The following is a 12,098-nucleotide window of genomic DNA, read 5'->3' as shown; positions in this document are numbered from 1 at the left end:
AAGGGTATAACTACCAGATTTGCTGCCCAGAGAAGGATGGTAAGCCATGCCTTTTCCTGTGACAAGAGAACACAAATTCTGATCCACTAGGCCCAAAGAACTTCTAGCATTCTTATTCCATGCTTTATTTGTTAAATTGGTTTTCTGTGTAGGCAGGATTTAAATTAAAGGTAGCTAATTTGCTGATAAGTAGGAAAGGGAAGCAAATTCACTTTAACTGGACAATAAGTTGAAGGGGAAAGAAACCTGATGCAGTAGTTTTATAAACTTCAGAAGATCATATAATCAGAGTTGGAAGGGACCTCCAGGGTCCTCTAGTTCAACCCCCTGCAGAATGCAGGAAATTCACAACTAGCTGACCACCCACAGTGGCCCCAATTCCCTGCCCAGATGATCCCCCCCCCCTCCCGAAACCAGAATCCCTACCCCGTCTGGCCTGGAATAAATTTGCATTCTGATCCCAAAGATAGAGGTATGCTGACGTTTATCCTCTTCCAATAAGTTTATGCCAACCCAGGGCAGATGACAATCCAATCTGAAGTCTAGACTGACATCCTGACCTTACATCTAGTACACTATTAAGATATATTGATATCTGGCCAGGTCCAAAATGTGAACCAGTTTGGTGTAGTGGTGCGGACTTCTGATCTGGCATGCCAGGTTCGATTCTGCGCTTCCCCACATGCAACCAGCTGGGTGACCTTGGGCTCGCCACGGCACTGATAAAATTGTTCTGACCGGGCAGTGATATCAGCGCTCTCTCAGCCTCACCCACCTCACAGGGTGTTTGTTGTGGGGAGAGGAAAAGGAAGGCAACTGTAAGCCGCTTCGAGCCTCCTTCGGGTAGTGAAAAGCGGCATATAAGAACCAATTCTTCTTCTTCTTCTAAACCCCCCTGGCTTTTTTACTGAGGACAGGTGAGGACAATGTTTATTTTTAGAGCATTACAAAACGCAATCCATATTTGAGAACTAAAAAAGCAAAGTTGCTCTTAAGAAGCAGACAGCATGACTAATCTATGTATGGGTTTAACAGCTCAGAGAAACCTACATGTTATTACCCTTCGCCTATGAGCATAAGCACTCTCGGAAGCCAGTTCCAGGAAAATCAGGGAGCCTTCCAAGTGGACTGGGCACTGCTGCCTTTCTTTTTTGAATCATGTCACAACAACATACACCAAAACCACCAATATCTAAGGGGCAAAGAAACCTGGGAATGTGCAAACCTGTAATCTGTGTGCCTCTGTGGGTTTGCATTAAATTATAGTTCTGCATAGCAAAGTTGACACTGTGCCTTCAGTGTCCAACTGATAGAGCAACCGCTGTGAAAAGCCACGATTAGCAGCACATTTAGCAAAGAGCAGCAGTGCAATAGATGGGCTTCGTTTTCCACTTCTTACTCTTCACGTAATTCAAGAAACAGCCATCCGCGTTCAATGCATTCTGCAATTCAGTCTCCCTCCTCGCTGAAAACTCAAGAATGGAATGTTGAAGCTAGGCCTGTTTTTGCAGGCATGCCGGCAGAGAAACAGGACTTCCCTCTCCCCATGCCCCCCCCCCCAAATATGGCTGGTGGGCTGAGCCCAGCTTGGGAATTCATAATTTGTTCGGGCCTTATTCTAAGCCCAAAATAGATGTTTACAAATAAGGATTCCAGTCGCCAAACTTGCAAGCTAATAATGGCACTGAAAACAACCTATTATGGAGTACATTTTGTCAGAATAGATAATTACCTATTGAGGAGTTGATGCAGAGCTTTTTGTCATAACAACTGAAGCCTTCTCTTGCTCTCCAGCCGTAATTTTTCCCTTTCTCCACGAGGTCAATCTCCTCAAATTTGTTCTGCCCTACATCGCCACAGAACAGCCGTCCTTTCCCTTCCTTTGTGAAGGGGTCGCCCCTGTCAAAAGAGCAGCGCCACATATTCCTCACTCCGTAAGCGTAGATTTCGGGCCGAGCTTTTGGTTCATGCACAAAAGGATTGTCAGGGGGAATCCGGTAGAGGGGGCCGTGGTCATTGTTGTCTACGTTGATCCGGAGCACTTTGCCAAGAAGTGTTGACCTGGAGGTTGTGCAAAAGGTAGAGAAAGCATTGTTACTCTATTATTATTGTTATTGTTGTTGTTGTTGTTGTTAGATTTATTTCCCGCCTCTCCCGACAGGCTTGAGAGTACCTAGTGCATTTTTACTTTTATCTCTCCTCCAAGGAGCTCAGGGTGCCTCATGTGATTCTCTCCTCCAACTCATCCTTGTGGCAACTCTTTCGAGTAAGGGCAGAGAGTATCAGGCAAAAATAAGATACAGGGAGAACATGTCTGTTTATCCCAAGAACAGGTAGCCTGAAATGCACACTTCCCAAAAGATGCACATCAGTTTGAGCTAACAAACTGGATCCCACATGAAAGGGGGGAAAAAAGAGTCATTCATTTTGTTCTGTCTGCTTGCCCATGTCATCACTGAACTCTCTAGCAGAACTACCAAGCTGTGGTCTGTTTATACTGGACATTCATACTCTAGAACTTGGAACAAGACCATCTTCCTTCAAAGGGGCTATTGAACAGTCTTCCCCATGATATGCTTTTCTGTGGTCTCCCATCTGGCTGGAGTGAAACCAGTGGCTTAGAGTTAAAAAGCTTCATGGGCCAGTTATTAACAACTAGGTGTCAAGCTACCAGCAAAGTAAACTCCACTCAGAGTTTTGGCAAGTTCAACAATTGCCCATGAATGTTAAAAAAAAAAAAAACAGGCACAATCCCATCAGTAACGTCTCCTCTGCAAAGAACTAGAATTGCACATGAGCCTAACCGGGATCCTGGAATACTCTCTGTGGAGTTGAGGCACAAGAAGCTACCAGTGAGCGTGCCAAAAAAGAAAAATAATAATTTCTGCCTTCAGCATCTTCAGAACCAAGCTTGAAAGTTGTTTATAGCCTTATGGTCTTTGTCACAGATTCAAATGAGTAGCCGTATTGGCCTGAAACAGCACAATAAAATCAGAGTCTGGTAGCATTTTTAAGACCAACAAAGATTTATTCAAGGCATGAGCTTTCAAGTGCAAGTCTAAGGAAGAGTGCTTGCACTCGAAAGCTCATGCCTTGAATAAATCTCTGTTGGTCTTAAAGATGCTAAAGGTAAAGGTATCCCCTGTGCAAGCAACGGGTCATGTCTGACCCTTGAGGTGACACCCTCTAGTGTTTTCATGTCAGACTCAATATGGGGTGTTTGCCAGTGCCTTCCCCAGTCATTACCGTTTACCCCCCAGCAAGCTGGGTACTCATTTTATCGACCTCGGAAGGATGGAAGGCTGAGTCAACCTTGAGCTGGCTGCTGGGATCAAACTCCCAGCCTCATGGGCAGAGCTTTCAGACTGCATGTCTGCTGCCTTACCACTCTGCGCCACAAGATGCTACTGAGCTCTAATTTTATTGGTCTTTGTCACATTCATGGTAGGCAGTGGTTGCATTTACAGAGAGAGTCTGGGGGCTGGAGATGACACAGATAGCTGTTGAATTTTGTGGGACAAAGCAAGTGGGTTGCGATTGGGGAGAGAGGTCAGGAGTGAAGCATGACTTCTTTCTTGCTGAAATAGCAGGGCCAAGAGGGGCCAAAGGCAGGCTTTGCTTCCCTACCAGTAGCACCCGTTAAGGCACTTTTTTACTTTCTTCCATACAAATGAGTGGTTTCCATTCCACCAAAAGGAAAGGAGGCGTTTGAGAGCAGCATGGCTATGTGTACGAGGACAGGGGCAAAGCATCAAAGCAATTTGAAGCCTACCTCTCTAAAAAAAAATATCTGGCTTAAAAAAACAAAAACAAAACAATCTCCCCCAAAAAAGAACATAAAAGCAGCAGAAAAAAAATATATGCAGTAAATAAATTAAAACAGTATAAGTTTAAACACATTGAAACTGTCAACATAAAACTAGGAAAAGCCTAACCCTGGATAAAAGCAGGAGAACTTATCTGTTTAATTTAATATTTATGATAAAGGCTTGGAGGAATTGGTCTCATGGCTTAAGTGCCACTCAGCGCTTAACACCCACTCAGGACAGCTGTCCCACCCCTGAGTACCTCCTCCTCTAAATGGCTTGCCTGCCTGTCCAACCGCCAGCCAATCGCCTTCCATCCCCCATTCCTGACCACCCCCGCCTCCTTCCACTTCCCTCTGAGGCTCGGAGGCTGGAGAACCCTGCCATGTGAGAGCTGCCCCTGCCGGAGCATTCCCTAACAGCTGCCTGCAGCCCTTCCAGGTCCTGGGGAGAGGAGGAAGCCGTCCGCAGACTTCTTCCACACACACCCCAATCTAGCATCTGTTGTATTCCTGAATGCAACGGGCTTTGCCCCTAGTAAAGCAATAATAAAAAATAAAAAAATCTGCTATTGAGACTGCTCTGCCTTTCCTACGTGTAGGCAGCACAGAGGATACAATCTGCCTGCCAAGTGAGCAAATCAAAAAAATAAGGCCAGGTCTCTTACTTGTTCTGAGCATTTCCAAATGTCCCAAAAGGATCACCAGCCATCCCACCATCTCCCGTGAAGATATAAAGATAGCCGTCATCTCCAAACAGCAGTTCTCCTCCGTTATGATTGGAAGCTGGTTCATCTATCTCCAGAATTATTCTGGGGGGGAAAAGGAAAAGAATTCTAGAACCTAAATATTAGCGGCTGCAACACACACAGTCTTGAATGACAAATCTGCATTAAAATTGCATCAAATGTATGTACACCCATTTTATACCAGACATTGTTTACACTCTGGGGCAGAGGAAGTTATAGTTGCTATCATAGCCTAAGAGAATAAAGCCACAGTTCCTTTCTATCCTTCCAAAAAGGATTTCTAAGATGGCCTCTCCTTAACATCCGCACCACAACCTTTGATTGTCTGTAACACCAAGTGTGAATACTTCAGCTTAACTGTGGATGAACACTTCTTGTATCTGAAGTCCTTATAGAATCATAGAACCATAGAGTTGGAAGGGGCCATTCAGGCCATATAATCCAACCCCCTGCTCTACGCAGGATCAGCCCTAAGCATCCTAAACCATCCAAGAAAAGTGTGTATTCAACCTTTGCTTGAAGACTGCCAGTGAGGGGGAGCTCACCACCTCCTTAGGCAGCCTATTCCACTGCTGAACTACTCTGTGAAAATGTTTTTCATAGAATCAGAATCATAGAGTTGGAAGGGGCCATACAGGCCATCTAGTCCAACCCCCTGCTCAACGCAGGATCAGCCCTAAGCATCCTAAAGCATCCAAGAAAAGTGTGTATCCAACCTTTGCTTGAAGACTGCCAGTGAGGGGGAGCTCACCACCTCCTTAGGCAGCCTATTCCACTGCTGAACTACTCTGACTGTGAAAATTTTTTTCCTGATATCTAGCCTATATCGTTGTACTTGAAGTTTAAACCCATTACTACGTGTCCTCTCCTCTGCAGCCAATAGAAACAGCATCCTGCCCTCCTCCAAGTGACAACCTTTCAAATACTTAAAGAGGGCTATCATGTCCCCTCTCAACCTCCTTTTCTCCAGGCTGAACATTCCCAAGTCCCTCAGCCTATCTTTATAGAGCTTGGTCCCTTGGTCCTTCCTGACTCAAAAAAGCTTAGTGTAAGTTTTTCAGGTGCCGCTGGATTTCTGTTTTATCTCCCCCAAAAGAGAAAGTTTTATTTTGTTCAAGAAGGGGTATAACAAAGAACCGGAAAGGCAGACACTTCATTTTTTGTAAAAAAACACCTCCATCCAATATTCAATGAAATGAGAACGCCTGCTGTTATGTATTCCAAGGTATGACTCAAGTGCATTCCATCTCTCCATGACAGGGTCGCAGAGCCTCATCTGACCACAAGAAGTGGTCTGAAAAAGTGCCCATTTCCTGGGGGTATACCTGTCTTCAGAGTTGGAGGCCAGCTGTGCAGACAACAGAGCCATATGGACAAGACTAGGGACGAGCATGGGGTGCCCCCTTTGCTGTTCAAGTGTTATGTCAAGACACTGGGCCAACTGAGATAGAAAGACCCAACATACTGGCAGTCAGATGGTTCAGTGGGCATTGCTGTTGTCCAGAAAACCAAGCAATCAGGGCAACAACTTTTAGATGTAAGCCAAAGGACATCTTGACCAGGAAACCAAGGGTCTATAAGTTGACAGAGCATCTGGCTCCAGCAGAGGATACTGGCTTGGTTCAGATTAAGTAGAGACATCAGTGATGGTTCAAGACAGAGTTGTTCCACCAGGCCTATGATTGAGACCTAGAAACAACTAAGAAGAAGACTTAGGTTGTATACCCCGCTTTTCACTGCCTGATGGAGTCTCAAAGCAGCTTACAATTGCCTTCCCTTCCTGATTGCTGTCTTTTCCTATGTCTCTCTGGAACTTGGGCAATTTCATTATGCTGTGTGTTAATTTGCCCTCTCACTCCATCTATAAGTCTGAACTGATTATTTGCATTCCATGATTTCGTATCTAAGGAAGTGTGCACGCACACGAAAGCTCATACCTTGAATAAAACGTTGTTGGTTGTAAAGGTGCCGCTGGACTCTAAATTTGTCCTCCCCACAACAGACACCATTTGAGGAAGGTGGAGTTGGGAGACCTTCTGACAGGACTGCTCAGTCAAAACAGCATAATCAAGGCTGGGATGACCCCAGGGTCACCCAGCTGGCTGCAAGGGGTGGAGCAGGGAATCCTACCTGGCTTGCCAAATTTGAAGCTGCCACTCTTAACCACTGTCTCTCTTCTAGTTCCTGGCCTCCCTGTCTACAATTCATCCAGCTAAACGTCACCTGGGGAAGGAGGTGGTGGGGAACTGGCTAGGTTATTTTACATTTTATCATTATTTTAAATATATTTTAAAATCTAATATTTAATGTTTTATTTTACTTATTTTATAATCCCTTGTAAGCTGCCCAAAGCCTCTGAGGAAGGGTGGGGTATAAATGTAATAAATAAATAAAGGCAAAGGAGGTTCAGATATTTCTTCTCCAGCTGGTTTAATCGTCAGAACCTAAGGAGAGCCTTTCTTTGGAGTTTGCGTTTTCCTATTGACAGCTGTTCATATTACTCTTGGGGTTCTTACGCCAGTGCACACTTACAGTGCACACTGACAGTTACCCAACTGGGGTAACCCTAAGAGTAATATGAAGCCTCTTACTTAAGGGGACCAAGTAGACCGTTTATGCACTGGAGGTTTTGTGCTGGGCTGCAGGCTGGAATGTTAGTTGTGGCAGGTTGCCCCACCTCTTCCTGCATCCACACAAGGGAGCATTTGGCCTGGTGCACCTCATCCACCCCTTTGTGCTCCTGCATGGGAGTTGGGGCAGTGAAGTTCCCAGTGCGTAAATGGTCATAAAGGGAACACACAGAATGGGATTCTTTTCCCACTCATCCCAAAGTTCTACCCATTCCCTGTGTATTTCAGCTCAGCCGCCACCCCATTAGAGACGGCAATGTCTTCTAAGCAGGAAGCGAACAAGCTGCTGGATGCGATATTCCTATCTCCAAGGGAGTTTACAAGGCAGTGAGATAAAAGTTTCTGTACAGAATCTGAAGAAAGCAACATCTGAGGCTTTCAGGAAAAAAACACTATCCTTTCTAATGATCATGCAAAAGTCACAATGAACTATACAGAAATGTCCCTGTGATTCCCATCCGGGGGGGGGGGGAACCCCAACAAGGCAATCAATCAGACTATTCTTCCACTGCTAGAATTGCAAGACCAGATGTTACTCTTCTCCACTGATGGATTTTTTTTTTGCAAAGGACTTTCTTTTTTTACAAGTGTGCAAACTCCGTGTGTTAAGGAGATACACATGAACTCATTCCCCATCTACTCCGCAGACATGCAGTTTTCTTAAGTGTTTGCTCATGACAGCTTATTAAAGGTCTGCTGCTATTTGCTTTTATTAAAGCTGATGATGATGTAAGTCACGGCTCACTTTTACCAAAGGCTGCAATTCTCTGCCCAAGCTCAGAGCCAAATGTCTGGGTCCTTCCGAAGTACAACCAAACAAAGATGACCAAGCTGGCCAGATTTCCTGCACAACCTAGACAAGAGGACAGGCAGCTCAGCGAAAAAGAACATAAAGGTTACGCTGATGCTATTTTTTCCTGCCTGTGTTCTGAAAACCCATGCAAAGAAGGGTTGCTAGGAAATGGTAGGTAATCAGCCGCCCAATGATCCCTGTTAAATCCATGTGTTTGAAGGAAGCCAGGACCACTGGAAATTCACAGAATCATAGAATCACGGGGTTAGAAGGGACCTGCAGGGTCATCTAGTCCAGCCCCCTGCCCACAACAGTGACCCCAATTTCATGCTAGATGACCCCCCAAACACAAAGAAATTTTCCTCCCGATCCCAAAGTGGCATTTCTCTGGGCATGCAATACAGGACTACAAGAGCCAAGCACCGACACAATCCTTTCTGCCCAACCACTCACAGAGCTTGTAATGTCTTCTGCACACGGTAATCCAATCTGCTCCTTATTGTGATCTCAGCATGGTGTTACAAGAGGCAAAACTGAGAAACCCCTGAAAACCCCTAACATATATAATAGCAAACAAAGGCTCTTCCCACCAGTGTGTGCTATTGGTCAGTTTCAGTTTAAACTGACTGGATCATGCAAAGCAGTGGTCCCCAACCACCGGGCTGTGGCTCCCTCTCCCCACCCACCCCCCGCAGAAGCTCGCCAGGCCGCTAGCAAAGCAGCTGATTAACTTGCGGACCGGCAAGCTTCTTTCTGCGGGGGGGGGGGGGGAGCGCAGCCGTTGGCACACTACCATTAAGAAAAGGATGAAAAAAGGATATCAGAAGGACAAAAATACAAAACAAAATGCCATTGCATTTCCTCGACTTAGCCCCTGAGAAAACCAGCAAAATCGGATCTCCTAAGCTGTATCCACACGGAGATTCTCCTCCACTTTGGCTCCCAAACCGAAGCACTTTTTTGGGGAGCTTCCAGATGATGCCATGTGTTAATTACTCTCTTTCCACGTTTTCTCTATTCTAATACACTCTTTTGTGAAACCGTTTACTGTGGTCTTATGTTGTCCAAGCAAGTTATCACACACTCTGTGAGCAGGGATGGGGTTGGGTTTTTAGTCTGCTGCCTACTTTTTTCGGGTTTATTCTTGGAGGTTGTTTTAAGGTTTTTTTGTGGGGTTTTATCGAAGAAGAAGAAGAGTTGGTTCTTATATGCCGCTTTTCTCTACCCGAAGGAGGCTCAAAGCAGCTTACGTTCGCCTTCCCTTTCCTCTCCCCACAACAGACACCCTGTGAGGTGGGTGAGGCTGAGAGAGCCCTGATATCGCTGCTCAGTCAGAACAGTTTTATCAGTGCCGTGGAGAGCCCAAGGTCACCCAGCTGGCTGCATGTGGGGAAGTGCAGAATCGAACCCGGCATGCCAGATTAGAATCCGCGCTCCTAACCTGCTAACCTCCTAACCGCGCCCCTGCAGGCCAGTTATGGGAATGGCAGGGTATAACTTGAATTATTACATGTATGCATGCATGCTTACATGCATATATACATACATGGGTCACCTTTTCCCAAGCTGCAAAGGTCCTGTCCACATTCATGCTACTTCCTTATTATCCCTTCATCATGGGTTATTTGCCCACAATTTTCTTCCCTACTGCATTTACCACAGGACTTTTTGTGAACTTTAAAAAAACCCTGCTATCATGATCATTCATAATTTATGTGTTTCCATATCAAATTTCTGGTCTTCTAGAATCCTAGTTTTCATTTCTTTTTAAGAAAATGAAGTCTCCACCACTTTTCACTGTGGATATATAAGAGGAAAGGTGCAGGCAGTTTTTGTCCAGATTGCTTGGAAAGGAATGCAGAACGGGAAGCTGCATGACAAGTAGAAATGCACTGCTCAACCAAGGGATTTTCCCATATACCAGTAAACAAAACAAAGTAAACGGATACTATGTTAATATGTTAATAACCAGCCTCTGCAGACCGTACATAGAGGGGGAAAGAGGAGTGGGGGGAGATGCAATTAAGTGCATTGAAAACTCCTCATGAAGAAGAGTTGTTTTTTATACCCCACATTTCACTGCCCAAAGGAATCTCACAGCAGCTTACAGTCGCCTTCCCTTTCCTCTCCCCAGAACAGACACCCTGTGAGGGAGGTGAGGCTGAGAGAGCCCTGATATTACTGAAGAAGAAGAGTTGGTTCTTATATGCCGCTTTTCTCTACCCGAAGGAGTCTCAAAATGGCTTACATTCACCTTCCCTTACCTCTCCCCACAACCGACACCCTGTGAGGGAGGGGAGGCTGAGAGAGCCCTGATATCACTGCTCGGTCAGAATACTTTTATCAGTGCTGTGGCCAGCCCAAGGTCACCCAGCTGGCTGCATGTGGAGGAGGAGCGGGGAATCAAACCCAGCTCACCAGATTGGAAGCCACCGCTCTTAAACTGCTACACCACGCTGGCTCTCGTGTGGGAATTCCATTACCAACTCACAGGCCCCAGCGTTGTCTAGGACAACAAAGCAAAACAGACTGTGCTTGCCATGTGGAATCCGCCTTATAATGCAAGTCTTAGCAGAGCTATGCTCTTCTAAGTTCATTAAAGTCAACAGGGTTAGACGGGTGCAACTCAGCAGGAAAAGAAGATCCAATATAAGACGAATCAACTGTGTTCAGGAAGCCACAGACCTCAGTTTGCATGACCTGAGCATGGCTGTTAATCACAGGACATTAATTCAAAGGGTTGCTGTAAGTTGGAAACTTGATGGCACTTAACACCCATACACACCACTCTACTTAGGACAACAGTGTAAGCTGATCAGAGCACTCATTAAGCCTACAGTTTTTACAGAGATCTGAGGATATCAATCAACCCCTGCCTGGCTAGCTGCCATAAAGAAAGATTCAAGTGGGTAGCCGTGTTGGTCTGAAGTAGCACATCAAAACAAAATCAGAGACCAACAAAGATTTATTCAAGGCGTGAGCTTTCGAGTGCAGGCACGTTCTTAGTCTGAGGAAGACTGAGGAAGACTGCTTGCACTCAAAAGCTCACGCCTTGAATAAATCTTTGTTGGTCTTAAAGGTGCCACTGGACTCTGATTTTGTTTTGTTGTGCCATAAAGAAGGTTATTTAGCTTATGTGTAAGTTCCCCCCACCCCCACCCCCCTGCCCAATTTCTTTCCCTTTGCCAGATCTCAATGGCTATGCATGACCCCATGGAGGATTGAGTCTTGTCCACAAGATCACAGGTACATGTTTGCTTGTGATGACTTTTTATGTAGAACATTACCCTACTTCTTGGATAACATGAACTGGATGACCCTGATCTCTTTAGAAACTAAGGATCAGTAGTGGTTAGTTTTTAGATAGGAGACTACCATGTGGGCCGTGGCTCAGTGGCACAGCAAATTCCGGGCATGCAGAAGGTCCCAGGTTCAATCCCTGGCATCTCCAGTTAAAAGGATTAGGTAGTAGGTGATGTGGAAGACCTCAGCCTGAGTCCCCGGAAAGTCAATGCCAGTCTAACTAGACAACACTGACCTTAATGTCACTGTGCACCAACTTAAGGAAAAGCATAGAAAGCTCCACCCAGACGCATGGTGAGAAGCTCAGCTAAAAAACACAGGGGGAGATATGCAGATAGTCAAATAACAAGGTTATTTGACAACTTTGAAGATTCCCTTACATGTACACATGTAAAACTTTTCTGTTTCTGGATGGTGGAAGTAGCAACTGTGTGATCTCCTTCAAGACATACCGTGGTAGAGCTTGTAGGAAAAAATTGGGGGGGGGGGAGGCATTTAGACAACTGAACAGAGTTTCCACATGAGCTATATTATAGATCAGCTCATCTTATTCTGATTATAGTGCGTCAAAAGCAGAGGGAGCTTCCGAGTAAGCAAAAGGCACCAGGCCAAATGAATCCGCAGGCACTGAACAGTTCAGTAAGCACACCCAGATGTCTGAAAACAAGGAAGCCAAACCACATGCTGAAGGAAATGGGATGAAGGGGAAAAAATCCCTGGGATTGTTAACGGATGAGATCCAAGGAAGAAAATCCTTTGGAAAATCTAAAATGGAGCTCAATTAGTAGAATCTAATAAGCCAGCAAGTTTGATTGGCT

At 45.3% G+C, this 12,098-nt stretch overlaps 1 protein-coding gene across 1 annotated transcript in view; it reads right to left on the bottom strand.

The window, feature by feature from the left end:
• Positions 1-12,098, bottom strand: part of HHIPL1 (HHIP like 1) — a 37,032-nt gene that overhangs the window by 9,382 nt on the left and 15,552 nt on the right. The window contains exons 3-4 of the mRNA XM_077323645.1: positions 4,474-4,617; positions 1,733-2,061 (exon numbers count right to left, since the gene is read on the bottom strand). Of these exons, the coding sequence (XP_077179760.1) occupies positions 1,733-2,061; positions 4,474-4,617 (473 nt within the window). The remainder of the gene's footprint in view (positions 1-1,732; positions 2,062-4,473; positions 4,618-12,098) is intronic.

This window comes from Paroedura picta, chromosome 2 (genome assembly GCF_049243985.1).
Source record: "Paroedura picta isolate Pp20150507F chromosome 2, Ppicta_v3.0, whole genome shotgun sequence".
Lineage (NCBI taxonomy): Eukaryota > Metazoa > Chordata > Lepidosauria > Squamata > Gekkonidae > Paroedura > Paroedura picta.
This window is presented reverse-complemented; position numbering and strand designations above follow the sequence as displayed.